This window comes from Mastigoproctus giganteus, chromosome 5 (assembly GCF_048544385.1).
Source record: "Mastigoproctus giganteus isolate SK-2022 chromosome 5, ASM4854438v1, whole genome shotgun sequence".
NCBI classification, from domain to species: domain Eukaryota; kingdom Metazoa; phylum Arthropoda; class Arachnida; order Uropygi; family Thelyphonidae; genus Mastigoproctus; species Mastigoproctus giganteus.
Genome location: NC_143579.1, coordinates 182,305,323 through 182,323,013, shown reverse-complemented (window position 1 = coordinate 182,323,013; position 17,691 = coordinate 182,305,323). Strand labels below are relative to the sequence as shown.

The window sequence follows — 17,691 nt, the reverse complement described above, 5'->3', positions numbered from 1 at the left end:
AAAAATTTCCTTAAAAATATTTATTTGAACTAAAAACAAGCAACTTCCCGTCTTACATAAGGGCTGCGTTCCTCAGAACGTTATGTTATATAAGTCGAAATTTTCCTAAATAAGCATTTAGGGAAATTCCACACCCACAACTATGCATGCTGAATTTGATAGAAGCAAAAAAAAAATGTTCGACGAACATGTAAATAGAATTACAATTTTTTTTTATTTCGTGTGCAGGAAAAATTACAAAAATTTCAAAATTATAAAATTTTGAAAAGAGAGAGGAGACAGGCATAACGTCAGCAAGTTTTACCTTTTGAGCATCGTTGCTAAAATGAACTCTCCAGATGATAAGCACGCCACTGAGTAAGTTCAGGGCTGTGGAGATTTAGAAGGGTTTTTTCCAACACATCACAAAATTTCTCTGCAGCTGCAGAATCGCCACTTGCGACTTCACCACATACTTTAATGTTTTGGAAACCAGCGCGATGCTTGAACCTATTAAACCACCTGTTGTTTGCCACGAACTTGGCTTGGGGTTCACCGTACTTATCCTTAATATCTTCATAAATACTTGTTGCTTTTGTTGAATGGCCATTGCACTCAGGGGCACTTGCTTCTGAATCTGATTTTCCATCCATATTATTAATAGCTTTTCCATCTTCGATATAGCACCTGAACACTGTTTTGTGATCACTGTTGGGGTGAACTGGTCCCGGTGTGAAATACGTTGATCCTTGAACATGTTCTTTTATATGCTCACTCTCCCTTAAAATAGTATTCACTGTTGAAGCAGTGAGACCTAATTCCGTGCAATAGATGACAAACTTTATGTAGCTGACAGAGAATTTTCAGAATTTTCCCCTTTACTGGCCCTTACAAACTGAAATGAATTTTGAAAAGAAGTAACTTAATGGAGTGGAAATTGAGATTGCAAATTATATAAAGTAAGGATATCAAAAATATACTTGAGAAAATGTAGGATAAAATTTGGCTTCTAATGCCCCATCTTTTAGGGGAAAGCTAGAAGGCGCTCCAGTGAGCAATGGAAGAACATAGTGATTTGATAACCCAAAGAAAACCTCCTTCCTTTTACAGTAAAGTTGTAGAAATTAAATAAAAATGTGTGAATAGAAAAATAAGTTATATTATGTTGATAAATTTATATTTTAGTTGTTACTGTCTTTTATATTTGAGGTTTGAAATGAAATTATTAGATGTTCTATCCACAGCAGTACCTCTACTGGGGATAGGGTTTTTAAATAGAAATTCCAAATATGACCTTAGTTTTTGTATAGCATCAAAGGTTTGCCCAGAAATGAAAGAAAAGGACATGTGCAATAATGCTAAATAAGATTCATTAATGATATTTAACTTCTGTACAGAACAGAGTATTAATCTTTGCTACAAGTAAACAACAACAAGCTAAAAATTCACAAAATAAAGTGTAGAAACCCTCCTCAAATAAAAATTTCCTTAAAAATATTTATTTGAACTAAAAACAAGCAACTTCCCGTCTTACATAAGGGCTGCGTTCCTCAGAACGTTATGTTATATAAGTCGAAATTTTCCTAAATAAGCATTTAGGGAAATTCCACACCCACAACTATGCATGCTGAATTTGATAGAAGCAAAAAAAAAATGTTCGACGAACATGTAAATAGAATTACAATTTTTTTTTATTTCGTGTGCAGGAAAAATTACAAAAATTTCAAAATTATAAAATTTTGAAAAGAGAGAGGAGACAGGCATAACGTCAGCAAGTTTTACCTTTTGAGCATCGTTGCTAAAATGAACTCTCCAGATGATAAGCACGCCACTGAGTAAGTTCAGGGCTGTGGAGATTTAGAAGGGTTTTTTCCAACACATCACAAAATTTCTCTGCAGCTGCAGAATCGCCACTTGCGACTTCACCACATACTTTAATGTTTTGGAAACCAGCGCGATGCTTGAACCTATTAAACCACCTGTTGTTTGCCACGAACTTGGCTTGGGGTTCACCGTACTTATCCTTAATATCTTCATAAATACTTGTTGCTTTTGTTGAATGGCCATTGCACTCAGGGGCACTTGCTTCTGAATCTGATTTTCCATCCATATTATTAATAGCTTTTCCATCTTCGATATAGCACCTGAACACTGTTTTGTGATCACTGTTGGGGTGAACTGGTCCCGGTGTGAAATACGTTGATCCTTGAACATGTTCTTTTATATGCTCACTCTCCCTTAAAATAGTATTCACTGTTGAAGCAGTGAGACCTAATTCCGTGCAATAGATGACAAACTTTGTTCTGCTTTGTACTTCTTAATTATCTTCATTTCTAAATCAATTTTGTTTCCTAGCACTGACAGTGCTTGCACTTTCCATTGGTCGCTTTACCTTCACCATTGTAATAAGTAAATAGGAATGAAGAGAAGATTCTGAAAATTTATTTTTGTTTTTATATGATTGAAGATTTCAGTGAAGGGGGAAACACATTTCACGGTAATAAAGTAAAAACGCACAGAATTCCAGTTATCGGGATTATTGCAAATGCAATAAGATCAAGTTTACTACCCGTTTATAATAGATTGTGTTAACAGAAAAGCCTAATAAACCGGAAAGTGCAAATTGTTTTTATGGTTTTTTGGTAGTGACCTCCAGAAATGTGTTTTAGAAAAATATCACAAAGGCATTCAAAATTGATTCTTATAAAGGAATATATGATAACTATGAAAGTGAAGCGCAATTTCCATATTAAAAATTACCTTTTAGAGAGATAAATAGCTTAGTTATATAGCAAAAATTTCAGCTTCCGAGGTCTTGGACTGAATTACCAAAAAAAAAAAAAAAAAAAAACAATGTGTTATTGGGTTCATATATTACGATATTTTCACAATACCTCCATTTATTCCTACAGCGTGCAAAATACGTTTCCACAGGTTTTTTTTTTAAAGTTTGCACCGGCCAGCAGAAACTTACTTAAAGTCGAATTTGCGGAAGTCGAGTATTATGTAAGTCGGGGAGTTCCTGTATTTGTTTTTTGGTCGTTGTGATCATTCAGAACCAAGAACCAGATATAGCCACCTATCACAGCTTGATTCCCCCCATCTCCTTGGTACCTCTTCACCATTGATTTTGTCCTGGTGAAATCTCTCTCTATGCATTTCACTAACATCAGCCAGATTTGGTTTATAAAAATCCAGGTGGGAGTGGAAGTAATGGAGCTTGATTAACATTCCACATCCTATTTTTTCATAATTTCAGTTAACTGGTTCTTTGCAGTTTCCACCTCAGAAAAAACCGTTCGCTACAATGCAGCATGACTGCCTGCCAGGCATCCAGTCAAACATTTTTTTGTCAAAGTTTCATCTGACACACCATTTCCTTAAAAAACATATTTAAAGTTGAGACAGTGTGACAATGCTGAACGTTGGGAAGGCTAAAGTAATAATATGTTCTTTATGTTTGAGTGTTTTTATTGGTGCTTGTTTAGTTTAGCATATGTTTTGATTTCTTTTGCTTATTTATGGTTGTTTTTGCATACTGCATATTATTATTTACTAGTTTTTGTTGAGGATAACACACGGTGTTGCCATCCCATAGTTCTGTATCTGTATTGTTTTCTGAGGAAATGGTGCATCAGGCGAAATTTTGGCAAAGAATATTTCCAACTTAAAATTTTGTTAGGAATAGTATGGTTGGGTTGGTGGATACGAATTCTAGGATACACTATGTATATTCTAGAATCTTTATTTAATATGCACAGAAAAACAAACAGCTCCAGTAGCATTTGCTTTGTTTTTACTTGTGCTTCTACCGTTTCAACTACTTTCAAATAAACAACAGATTCCAATTCTTTACTTTTCACTGTGATAGCAAAGAAATTCTTCAGTGAAGACTGAAACTTTGTAATTTCTTAATAAAAAAAATAATAAATAAATAATTTTTTCTCTAAAAATGGTCTCAGTAACTGCCGTGAATCACTACAAAAGTTTACACCACATAATAATGGTCTCCATAAGAAGCCTCTGGAAACTCTTTGCTATTCATTGATCACAGTTGGTGCAATAATCAAATTGTATCACTCTGCTCAGCTGTCATTGATTTTTTAATTATGGTTGCATTATGTTTCTGAATCATTAGAAAACCTTTATTTTGCTTTATAAATAATTTATGTTGCATTAGAAGTAAAGAAATGCATGCAGAAGTTACTTCTTCCATTTTTATGTTTGTATGTCAAGCAGTTTCATAAATAATGTAATTGACTAATTACACTTGAACAGTGGCAAAGTTTTCTGAAACTGCTTATGAAGACCTGTTGCAGGAAAAAAAACTGGGGACGAACATGGATTTCTTATGCACTGTGGTGACCTGGCACCTGGAATTTGTAATACTTTGTTTATTATAGGGTGTCTCTAAATTAGAGTGAATTTTAAATGCATATAACTTTTTATTCAGGTCCTATATTGACAAAAAAATTGCTGCACAAAATTAGCCTAACAAGTAGTAGTAGTAGTGGTGGCATGTGATGCAAGAAAGCAAGTGTATGAGCTTATGCAGCATCAGCCAAAAAAAAAAAAAAAAATCACACCATTCCTTCCAAATGCCTGTCCAGTTCCTCCTTAAATTTATTCAACCTATCAACTTCCACAACGACAGATGGAAGTTTGTTCCAGCAATTAACCACCCGCTGGCTAAAGGCAAATTTCCGCACATCTATTTTACATCTGTCTTTTCTTAATTTGAATTTATGCCCCCTTAGGTTCGTAATCTGAACAAGTGGAAGGATCCCATCAGAATTCAGCGTGCTCAACCCATTCAAGGCCTTATACACCTCAATCAGATCACCGTGCAGGTGCCTAGTCTCCAGCCACTGCAATTTGCAGAACTTAAGCCTCTCTTGGTAAGAGGATCCCTTCATTCCCCTCACCAATCTTGTTGCCCTTCTCTGTACACGCTCAAGTAAATCTACATCCTTTCTAAAATGAGGCCTCCAGACCTGTACGCAGTACTCAAGGCGTGGCCTGACCATTGCCTTATACAGAGGGACAATCACCTTCTCCCTGCTAGCAAAATTCCTATATATCATTGACAAAACCCCATGACCTGCCCTGGCAGCCTGTCTGCATTGCTCAGAAAACTTCATATCTGACTGCACAATTACTCCCAGGTCTTTTTCATTTTCTACTACCTTAAGTGTAGTACCACACAGTTGGTACGTTTCTCTTGGGTTACTTCTACCCATATGCAGTACTTTGCATTTGTCAAGTTTTGTTCATAAATGCTCACCGGCTTTCGCATGTGATGCAGCACACATCCAATCTGAAACAGTCTTGTCCCACACTCTACACAGCCTATCTTGATCTATGCTTGTTACTGCATGACAGATTCTGTCTCACTTTTTGTCTAAGGAGGACTGTGTCAGGGCGCCTCCGTAGCCAGGAGCACTAATGCGTAGCCCACGCTTCTTGATTAGACCGGGGTTTGAGCCCGTGACCACCAAATACAGAGGATGCGGAAAGGTCAGGGAATGACCACTGCATATCCCCAGAACAATATGGCCTTAGTTACTAATGCTCCTAAAAACCAAATAACAAACAACAACAAACAGACTGTGTCAGAGGAGGAATATAAACCATCTTCTTGATGTAGTGTTAGAACTGAAAAAGAGGTTGTAAGATTGGTTAACATAACCATGGCTTCCGCCCAATAGGTTCACCCTTGACTTGTTGGGAAATTTTATCAAGAGATGATGTGTTGTTTTGGTGATAATGTGGTGGAGCACCATCCTGTTGGAAGAAAATGTCTACTATCTTGCTGCAGTTGGTGTACCTTGAATAGTTCTAGTATATTTAGATATGGGATATCACTGTCAACTTTGCAGCACTCACAGCAACAGTTATTTGGAGAGCCACACACATATTCAAGGTAGTTCTGCTCCCCATATCTTGACATTATGACCTTCCCACTTAACTGAAATATTGCTTCTTCACTAAAGATGAATTTCCCAAAGAAGTTTCATCTTCCTACATATTGAGTAATGTCTCTCAGTATGGATGAAAATGTCAGAAGTCATGCCCTCCGTGTTTATCATCCTCTGACAAATTTTCAGAAGTTAAATCCTGTATGACTTAACTTTAAACTACTTCCTGAGCACCTTGAGGACTGTGCTTCTATGAAACTGGAGCTCCCAACTAGTCTGAGCTAGAAATGGCATTGACTTCTGTATGTGAATGACAGTTTCACATGCCATTTCATTTGTTTGCTGGGATTGTGAGGAATAGCACACTCAGTGTGTGTGTGTGTGTGTGTTAATTGTGTATGTTGCCTATGGCCATTCTACTGGGAGGCTGTTTTACAAATCTCATATGTAAGCAATAGCTAAATGGTCATTGAACATGTTTCATCAAATAGAGAGCAACAGTATGCATGTTCACATTCACTATATTTTGTCATAATGAATTAACTCTTGCTGCACATGTAGTGGGAGAACTGTGAACTTCCAGCAGTCAGTGAACTGAATGCTAGGACTTTGTATAGCAATTCATATGTCAATATATGACCTGTATACCATATATGATGTTTTGAAAGACTTATTGATCTGTGATAATACCAAGATATTATGTAGTAGTATTCTTAAATGTGTTATTACTTGTTTTTAGCATTCCCTGTAAGGCGCCTCCATAGCCAGGTGGGAAGGAGCTGCAGTTCATGGCACACGCTTCTTGATTAGACCGGGGTTTGAGCCCGTCACCACCAAATACGGAGGATGCGGAAAAGTCAGGAAATGACCACCGCATATTCCCGGAGCAATGTGGCCCTAGTTGCTAATGCTCCTTAAAATCAAAATAATAACAACAACAATTCCCTGTAAACAATGAAGTTTTATTAGCTTGTATAAAGAGATCTTGAAGCCGTATTCTTCATGACAGTTTAATGGCTTTATCACTTCTCACTCCTGGAGAGATTGGAATTCACATCCTCTGACTCTCAGAGGAATTCTTAAAGGCCTCTTTAGTTGGGGCTGTAGCTAGCCAGCCATGGGCAGAGTGTAAGGTTTATTCTGTGTACATGTTTTTTGGCTAGCAACACATGCAAATTAGCCTATAAACACATACAGTACTTGTAAAAGGAACTGGGATAATATAGTTATGGTCTATTTAAGGAAAAAACAAAAATAATAACATCATTCCTTGCAACTTTTGATGTGAAAACATCAATGGGCCACCTACTAAATTTTTTGGACTGAAGTAAAACCAATAGGTAATGAAAATGCGGAAATGACACAAATGACGTCACTTCCTAGATGATGCTAACTCAATCACCAATGTTGATTCGGTAGAGTAAGTAGCGAGTGTAAGCATAAAATGTTACATTGTTCATACTAAATATTTCAGACTGAAAATGGCATCACTTCCTAATTGATGCTAATGACACTAACTCAGTCACTGGCGTTGATTCAGTAGAGTAAGTAGCAGGTATGAGCATAAAACGTTACATCATTCATAACTTTGTTCTAGCTGTTAGATTTTAAAAATTTAAACAGTTTTGATTTTCTTTCATTGTTTACTATCAAATTGTGAAAAAGTGTTGAAAATACAGTGTTTCCTATAGTAGTATACAGGGTGATTCACTACCAGTGCGACAAACTTGCAGGAGGTGTATGGGGCATAAAGACGAATCGGAATCACATAGCATTGTAGGGTCTGAAATGCCGTCGTCATGCGGTAGAGGACGTTGAACAGGAGGTCGCGTGAACAGCAATCCCGCTGGAAGTCAGCATTTGCAAACCGTTTCTGTTGAAGAAACCAAGTAGCAAAAGTCCTCCGGAGTGGATAATCCGCAGGCTCCAATGATTGGACACGTTGCAGATGGTATGAACTCATTTGGTTTGTTGACAGTATCCTCCATACAGTGGATTGGGAAATACCCAATCGTTGGCCTATCGCTCGTACTCGGATTGCCTTCTGCAAGACGTAGGACATTCTCCTCGTTATCTGGCGTCCTTGTCGTTCGCTCTCGATTCATGGTACCTCTCGTGAAACAGCCAGTCTCACATAACCTTCTGTGTACACATGCAAAAATCGTATGGTGAGGAGCACGCCTGTGCGGGAAACGTTCCTGGTACAAGCGCAGAGCGGTGCGCCCCTTACAGTCTGCAGCTCCATATGCAAGATGCTTGTCGGCCAGTTCAACGTTTGAATACTCATCCATCCTACTGCCTCGGGAACCGGTTCGCAAATGCTGACTTCCAGCGGGATCGCTGTTCACGCGACTTCCCGTTCAACGTCCTCTACCGCATGACGAAGGCATTTCGGACCCTGCAATGCTATGTGATTCCGATTCGTCTTTGTGCCCCCTACACCTCCTGCAAGTTTGTCGCACTGGTAGTGAATCACCCTGTATATGTATAGTATGTTTCCTAAGGATGTGTTCACATAAAATAAAACATCTTTTGTGCATACAGGATACACACTGTGTGTGTGTGTGTGTGTGTGTGTGTGTGTGTGTGTGTGTGTGTGTGTGTGTGTGTGTGTGTGTGTGTGTGTGTGTGTGTAAAATTATAATTTGCAATTGGCCATAGAATCCATATGTAATACAATGAATTACATGTTATTTTGCAAATAACATTCTTTCAAAATTCTTTGATGTATTTTTATCTTATTAAATGCTAGTTGTACTATATTTTCAACTGTATTATATTTTGGTTTATTTTATATAGAATATAATCTCATGAAAAGTGAACTAAAGGAGTACCTGAAGAAGTTCGTTGACTCCAAAAAAGTAAGCGCATTCAGTCCGTTCTCTTCCCAGAAATAAAAGAAAAGTTGAATCATATAAAAATTAATTAAATAAATACACTTCATACTTCATTTGAAATATTGATCAGTATATAGCTGATCTATGTTTTCCTGCTCCATAAATATTCCATGGTTTGAAAAGCCATGCATGAGGGGGACATGATATAACTGGGATGATGCCTTTGTGTGTTTTCATTGCAAAGAGTGTGTGGGGATTAAACAAAAAGGATAGGTGGAATAGGCAAAATTTAATGATGTAGAATTGTCGTCTTTAAGGGGAAAAAGTTATTGTTTTACAAGTTGGTACAGGTTGACCATCACTAATCCGGTTCTACCACTAATTCGGACATAATTTCAAATTTCCCGGGTCGGCGCACCAATCTGCCGCTACTGTTTTGGTGGCGTTGGTTGCAGCATCAGCTGTTGGCATGAACTTGTAATTCCCACTTGTTTTTCTGCATTTATTATTATAACTTGCTCACATGTAGCCCTAGCCATGGTTCCAATGCATAAAGGAAGTGCCTCTCGTGGTGTAAAGCCAAACACCGTACATTGTCCATAACAGATAAAGTTGAACTTCTGAAAAAATTCGACAGCAGTGTGTCTGTGAGAAGTTTAACTCTGCTTAATTGTAAATTCCAGCAATTTCTCTCAGTTCCTCTTATCTTGGTAATTTTCTTTTAAATATTTCTTTTTATTTATTTATTTATTTTTTTTTTTTACAACACACTTATACAAACTTGTGGAAAAACACAACACAGTAAGATGGATAATACAGCGCGCTAACGAACTTGTTTTCACAAAATCTCTAACAATACTGACAAACTTACTGCGCTGTTTGAGAGTTTATTTTATCATAATTAGTTTTATTTCAGTGCTCGCTGCGCGGGCAATAAACTAAACACAAACGACCTTCATATGCATGCCATAATAGAGTCACACATATGTGGCCACATATATGCGACATAAAAAAATACTTTTTTTAAAATATATTTTATGCGAAAAAACGACAACACTGACATTACAATATTTATTTTAGAATTACTAATCAAATTATTTCTTAAATATTTTTGGCCCCTGGTGAATTTTTTTCTTAAACTAGCTTGGCAGTCAACATGTTAAAGGTAAAAGGAGGTGGTTAGCTGTTGGGTAAAATATATATGCTAAAATAACCACCGGTGATCCGGCAAACTCACTAATCCCGCACCCCACAGGTCCCAACGTTGCCAGATTAGTGATGGTTGACCTGTAATAATGATATTCAGAATAGGAGAATGAGGAAATACTTAATAGGTATAGGGCAATGTCAAGAAAAAGCTGCAAGTTAGGAACTCAACAGTTATTTTGCATCGATATTTACAAATGAAAAGCCTTTTGTGGCAATGGGAAATTGTGGGAGCGAAGTTAAAAAATATGTAATTAATTATATTGAAATTTCGCAAGATTATTTAATGAAAAAACTTTCGAGCCTACAGACCAGTAAGGCTCCTGGAGTTGATGGAATATACCCTATAATCTTAAGAGAGGTGGCAAGCGAGTGCATTGAACCATTGAGGCTAATTATGTGAGCATCACTAGACTCTGGGGAGATTCCCTTGGATTGGAAAAGTGCAAGTGTATCTCCCATACATAAGGGTGGCTCTAAAAGTGAAGTTGGAAATTATCGACCTGTCAGTCTGACTTCAGTAGTAGGGAAAATCATGGAGGCAATGATCAAGGGTGGAATTCAGGATCATTTGGATCGAATTGAAATTCTCAAGGATACTCAGCATGGTTTTGTAAAGGGAAAATCATGTTTAACAAATCTGGTTCGCTATTTCGAAAGGGTCACTCACGAGCTGGATTTAGGGAATAATTTCGACATTGTTTATTTAGATTTCAGCAAAGCTTTTGACTCAGTCCCACATGAGCAGTTGCTTTATAAGCTGGAACAGGTTGGAATCACTGGGAAAATCCTTATATGGATAGAAGGATGGCTTCAGGGCAGGAGGCAGAGGGTTGTGATAAATGGCTATTCCTCAGATTGGGTTGATATAAGAAGTGGGGTTCCCCAAGGATCAGTATTAGGACCACTGTTGTTTTTAATTTTCATAAACGACATTGATGAAGGGATAGAGGGCATGATGTCTAAATTTGCAGATGATGTTAAAATTGGTAGAGTAGTTAATGATCACTGTCAAGCTGAGCTTCTTCAGAGAGACCTAGATAGACTTCAGGAATGGTCAGAAAAATGGCAGCTGTGCTTTATTCCAACAAAGTGTAAAGTATTACACCTGGGAAACAGTAATCCCAAAAAAACTTATTCACTTAGTGGAGTTCAACTAAACCCAGTACTGGAGGAAAGGGACTTGGGTGTTACGATACGGTCAGACATGAAATTCTCTGAGCATTGTAAACAGGTTGCAAGGAAGGCCCATGGTGTCTTATCGATGATCTATCGAACTTTTGCAAGTAGAGATAGGGATGTGATAATCCCATTATATAAGGCTTATGTTAGACCACACTTGGAATACTGCATTCAAGTACGGAGACCGCACCTAAAGAAAGACATCGAGCTTCTCGAAAGGGTACAAAGAATTGTAACTCGCCTAGTGAGATCGGCAAAAGGGCGTCCTTATGAAGAAAGACTTCGAATATGTGGGCTGCAGAGTTTGGAAACTAGACACTTTAGAGATTTGATTGAGGTGTTTGAGGCTCTGAGAGGCATCAGTAAAATGAATGAGGACAAAATTTTGAAGATTATAAATGATGCTAGAACTAGGGGACATAAATTCAAGTTACGAGGGGAAATGTTTAGATTGGACTGCAGGAAGTTTTATTTTAGCCAGCGAGTTATAAATTACTGGAATAAGTTGTCTTCATGGGTGGTAGAGGCCGACAGTTTGGGGAAATTCAAAGGTCATCTGGATAGTACTTTCGGGTAAGGGAAGCGCATAGGATGATAGGTTTAATTTACTTTTTTTTTTTTTTTTTTATCATTGTTTTGTTCGGATTTTTTTTTTTTTTTTTTTTTTTTTGGCTGGTGCAGCATAAGCCATAGGCTTTCTTGCACCATGTGGCCGTTACTAATACTAATACTAATTTGGAAGTTTTTGGTTTTTTTCCCCCAGATAGGAAAAAGTATGTGATGAGAGCCTTGTTAATTAATTCAACCTTGGAGTGATTGTGCATGGCTTATGGGGTATGTTCTGTGCTTGCCAACAGGGGAGTCTTTTATAGGGATTTGATGCACTTAAATTGAAGGGGGGTACAAGAATATTTGCAGATGCATTCGAGCCAGTGTTAGGTGGGTTGGAAAACTGCTAGCTTTGGGGAAGGGGATATACAATATTATTAATATTGTATATCCCCTGTATATTAAAAATGATGCTTGCATTGCTTCGATTGGGCCACACAGCAGCCTGGAAAGTAAGGTTTGGGGAATTACAAGGGGTTCTTATGAGGGAAGCAGACAAATACATAGGCTTTGTTATGGTTACTAAGAGTAAACAGAGTGCTTGTATACTTGCGTATACACTGGTATACGCAAGTATACAAGCTAGGAGTATAGTAAACAAATTTGATGGATTTTCAAAGCATTAATTTAATCATCAAACATGGGCATTGTGAGGATATCAGAAACGTGGTACCACTCAGACATAACAGATGCAATATATGGTTGGCACAATTTATACAGGAAGCAGACAGAACAGGGGAGGGAGGAGTTATGCTCTTAGTCAAGAAGCACAATATAATCTAATGCAGTGCACCCATTTTATATGGATGGCCAGTACAATATTGAGTCAGCTTGGTGTAACGTATGCATTGAGAAAAAATTGAGATTAGGAGTGTGATGAGTATAACAAATAGTTATACAGACAAATAGAGTGGTCCAGTAGATCAGAATGTCTTATAATGGGAGATTTTAACTTTGCAGATATTGGTTGGATCTTGTGGTTTGTTCACTAACACAATAACAAGACTTTTTAACACAATAACAAGATTTATTGGATGTTATGTTTTCTACACCATGTTTGAGAGGCAAGAAGAGAAATCAAAACTCTTGATCTGATTATCAGCAGTGACTCTTCAAGCATTAGAATCTGCAGATAAAAGAAAGAATCACTAGGTGGCAGTGATCATAATGTATTGATTGGCATTTACTTAAAGACGTAACTACTGTCAAGAATAAAGGGAAGGGAGTTTGCTTTTGTAAAGGTGACTACAGTGCTCTCAGGCAGTTTTTAAATTCTGTTCAGTGTGGCTAACTGATGATGTTACCACCTGCAAATTCTAAATGGGACACGTTCTGGGATGTAAATCATAGAAGCTAAGATTTTTATACCAAGAAATATTGGTGAGGATTTACACCTAAATGGATGTCAGGTGAACTGATGAGACTTGTAGGAGAGAAATAAAATGCATGGGGATAATTACAAATTATCAGTGAATGCAGAAACTTACGTTATGTATAAACAAATCTGCAGTCAAGTTCACAAAGGGGATTGGGAAAGGTAAGACAACTTGACATTGTATAAAAAACATTATGGGAATACTGTTGTTTTGAAATTTTACTAGACATGTTGGACAGACAACTTGTGTGATTGAGACCCGCTAATATTCGTAAAATCGGACAAATGCTAAATTATTGTGATTTTTCTCTTGTAGAGAATCTGTGTCCTCATTTTGAATTTAAATCAATGTTTTGAATTTAACCAAAGAAAAATAGAATAATAAATAGGCAATAAATAAGAAATATATTTTTTGTCGTGAAATCTCTTACGAGAGATATTTTTCATGAATAACTGCATCAGAAGCGGCCTCAGGTCTATCAGCACCCTGTGCGAGATTTTTTTTTGGTGTGCCCTCTGACTTGAAATTTACAGCAAATCAGTGAATTTTTGGGGCATTTTGTGCCCCTAAATTTTGATGCCCTGTTCGGGGGGGGGGAACCGCTCAATCATGCCTTAAGCTGGCCCTGAATTGCATCCACATAAGATGTAATCAGAATATATGGATATTATTTCAAAGGCCTGCTTAAAAATGGAAGAACCTTGCAACAAGACAGCGGAATAAAAAAAAAAAAAAACTTTTACCCTAAATCCATAGCGTGGCAAATAATTGAAAGTGTAATGGGAGAAGATTAACCTTTGAGTAATCTTCTGATTACCCTATCAAGCTTCGGGTAATCCTCTCCCATTATACTTTCAATTATTTGCCATGCATAGATTTAGGGTAAAAGCTTGTTTTTATTCCTTCGTCTTGTTGCAAGGTTCTTCCATCTTTAAGCAGATCTTTGAAATAATATCCATCTATTCAGATTACATCTTATGTGGATGCAGTTATTCATGAAAAATATCTCAGGTAAGAGATTTCCTGACTTAAAAAATATAAGATTTCAAAATTTTAATATTTCTTAATAGCCTATTTATTATATTTATTCTATTTTTATTTGGTTAAATTCAAAATGAGGACACAAATTCTCTACAAGAGAAAATCACTAGCATTTGTCTGATTTTACGAATATTAGCGGGTCTTGGTCACACAAGTTGTCTGTCCAACATGGTAAGACAACTTATGAGAAGTATTTGATTAACAATGCAAAAAAAAAAAAAAAAAAAAGTAGCATAAAATTCTTTCTTTGTATTAGAAGGAAAAGGATGATTCACATTGACCCACTAGATATGAATTGTGTAGCTGCTGATGATCCTATTCAGGTTGCTAACAAACTGAGTAAATATTTTGCCATCTACATTCATGCATGAAAATGTTTTTAGGGATGGAGATACCAAGCTATAACTGGGAGCTAAATGATTTGCAATAACTGAGAAGAAAGTGGAAGAATATATAATGAAGGTAATGCAATATCAACGCTCTCCTTTGCTATTATGCAAACTCAGGTATCCTGAGCTCTTACACTCAGGATGCCTACCCAGGAACTGATAAGGAGGCAACTAGCTCTATTTCAACTACCTTGATCTTTCTTGATCAGTGATATTGTCTGGATGATAGTACCATCTGAAAGCAAATAGTAGTATAATTCCAGTTTGGGAAATGAATAGTTACTTATTTAATATGCAAGAATCAAGCAAATGTAAGAGGATTCAAGGTGAAATATATGATGCCTGTTATTCAAACTTTGTTTGCCCTCAATTTTACAGCTATGTAAAAAAATGTCATTACCCTTTATTATAAATAAATGGGCTGAAATTAAACTGTTTGAAAGTAGATAGGTTTAAATAGCTCAAAGTCAAATGACGCTATGTATTCTTGAATATCTGAAAACTAGATATATCTCCTTATATGGCTATCCCCATATATGGAGGAAAGTACACACCTGTCTACTTTCAGATAGTTCATAAAGTTTATGAATTCATAAATTGTGCCCTCTATGTTTTTCAATACTGAAGCAATGATTAGTTTGGGAAAAACACTTTTAGTTGCCCCACGTCATTTTTATTTTTATTTTTTCTTTCTTTTGCATCCTTCTACACAAAAATATTTATTTTCATAATCTTCACATGGAGAATGATGAAAATCTAAACACTAACTGCAACCTACGTTGGATGTAATCTTTAATTTCTTAAAGGAATACAGATTATCCTCCAACGTTTCATGATATTACCCATAGTGATTAAATTGCAGCCTAATAACTTCACACTCATGTGAGTGAAGTTGATGGTGTAATATTGTCCTGTGTTTTCAGTGTCCTTCATTTCTATTTACCTATGCACTATGCAACTAAAATAATAACTGAAATCTTCACGTACCCTTCCCTGTTGAACTTTTGCATTAACTTATTCAGGTTAATGCAAACATGCAAACCCCTGAAACCATTGATGCGTAATTTCCCCCACTTGTATAGTCTTTATAGTCATTAATATGTTTTTGGTCTGGTCTGTTCTGTAATGTGTTTTGCATTTTGATAATTGTTAGGATAAATCTCCATTCCTATTGTGGTACACAGTGTTAGTTTTTATCATAAAATTAACTGTTATATATGTCAATTGTTAGTAATTTTAGTTTGGTTCTATTTTGATTTGTAAATCTTAATCTTGGATATGATCTTATTTAATTATTAGCATTAGTAGAGACATATGATGCAAGATAGCATCAGCCAAATAAAAATAATAAATAAAAAACCATCCCATTTCACCCATCCATTCACTCCAAATGCTTGTCTAATTCTGCTTGAACTTATTGAGGTTGTTGACCTCCACTACGACAGATGGAAGTTTGTTCCAACTATCTGCTGGCTAAAGGCAAATTTCCACACATCTATTCTGCAATTGTTTTTCATCAATTCGAATTTATACCCCCTCAGGTGAGTAATAAGAGCAAGAGGAAGAATCCCATCACCATTGAGCTTGCTCAAACCAAGGCCTTATACACCTTAATTAGATCACCTCACAAGTGCCTAGTCTCACTTTCACTCTCCACTTTTCACTCTCCACTACCTTGAGTGTAGTCACACAGTTGGTACATTACTCTGTGGTTACTGCTACCCATATGCAGTACTTTACATTTGTCAATGTTAAACTTCATTTGCCACCTCTCGACCCATCTGTTCAACTTTTCTAGATCCTGTTGCAATATAGTACAGTAAACCCCCGATATTCGCGGCCGCTGATTTAATATAAAATGAAATCTAAAAAAGTGAATTTTAAAGCGCCGTGAACATTTTCTGCCATAAAAAAACATGGGCGTGGCTAAAATTACCTTTCCCAGTCAAAACAGCGCTCAGTGAGTGGGGGGAGAGGGGTGACAAAATCGCGAGCGTGGATGTTTCTTGCTAGTCCTTGTTCAGTATGTGTTATGAGCTTGCCATGGAAGGTTTTGTCGTTTGTTTTTAATTTATATGCTTATAAATTGAATAAATTTATCAATTTATAAATTGATATGCTTACAAAAGTTATAAATCTACCGTTTTACAATGTAAAAACAGACTTCTTCGAGTGTGTTAACGGAAGAAAGTGACTTTTTTTGGACAAGTTCTTTCTAACCCATACAAAAATATGGCTACGAATAACAAGGGAATGTGAAATGTGAAAATATCAAAGAAGGTGATGACATTAGTGAATAAAATTGAGTTATTAGATAAAATTTCTAATGGTGAAAATGTCTCCTCAGTGGCAAAACATTATAAAATCAATGAGTCAATGGTACCATCAATCAAGAAATCGGAAGAAAAAATCCGCTGTAGTGTCCGTGAAAACGCGCTAATTGCTTCAAAAATTTGCTCTGTAACTTGTGATGTTAAATTAGAAAAAAATGGAAAAGGCTTTAAATCTGTGGATAGAAGACCGTCAAAATAAAATTCTGTTAAGTTCACTCATCATTCGTGAAAAGGCAAAACACCTTTATCAACACTTTAGCGAAACTGGTGATAGAACTGGCGGGATAAGTTTATTAGCTAGCAAAGGCGCTGGTTTGAAATTTCTAATAAATATTATATTTAATATTAAATTGTTTCTTATTTTGATTTCAATGCCATATGCTTGCATTTCACTATGTACTGTCTATGTACATAGTCATATTATGAAGGTACATATAATGCATACATAGACAAAATTTTAGACTAGTTTTTCTTATATATTTCATACTTTGGAAGTAACCCCTTTATTACTATGGGAGCCATAATTCAGTATTCACAGCATTTCTCAGGAACGTAACCCCCACTATTCGCGGGGGGTTACATTCCTGAGAAATGCCGCGAATACCAATTACGTAGCTGACAGTACAGCTACGCGGTTACGTAGCCGTACTGTCATTAATAAACCTGCCAATCTTCGTATCGTCTGCAAACTTGGACATTAACCCTGATATACCTATATCAATACCATTGATAAATACAGAAAACAAAAAGGACCCCACCAAACCCTGGGGGAATCCCCTAATAACATTAGTCCACGAAGAGTAGCGTCCATTGATTACTAC

General features: G+C 36.6%; 1 protein-coding gene across 2 annotated transcripts in view; it reads left to right on the top strand.

Moving 5' to 3' along the window:
• LOC150085900 (putative E3 ubiquitin-protein ligase UBR7) overlaps nucleotides 1-17,691 on the top strand; it is a 234,275-nt gene that overhangs the window by 213,744 nt on the left and 2,840 nt on the right. For both annotated transcript variants that reach the window (XM_090373565.1, XM_090373564.1), the window contains one exon: nucleotides 8,697-8,758. In XM_090373565.1, coding sequence (XP_090229691.1) covers nucleotides 8,697-8,758 — 62 coding nt within the window. The remainder of the gene's footprint in view (nucleotides 1-8,696; nucleotides 8,759-17,691) is intronic.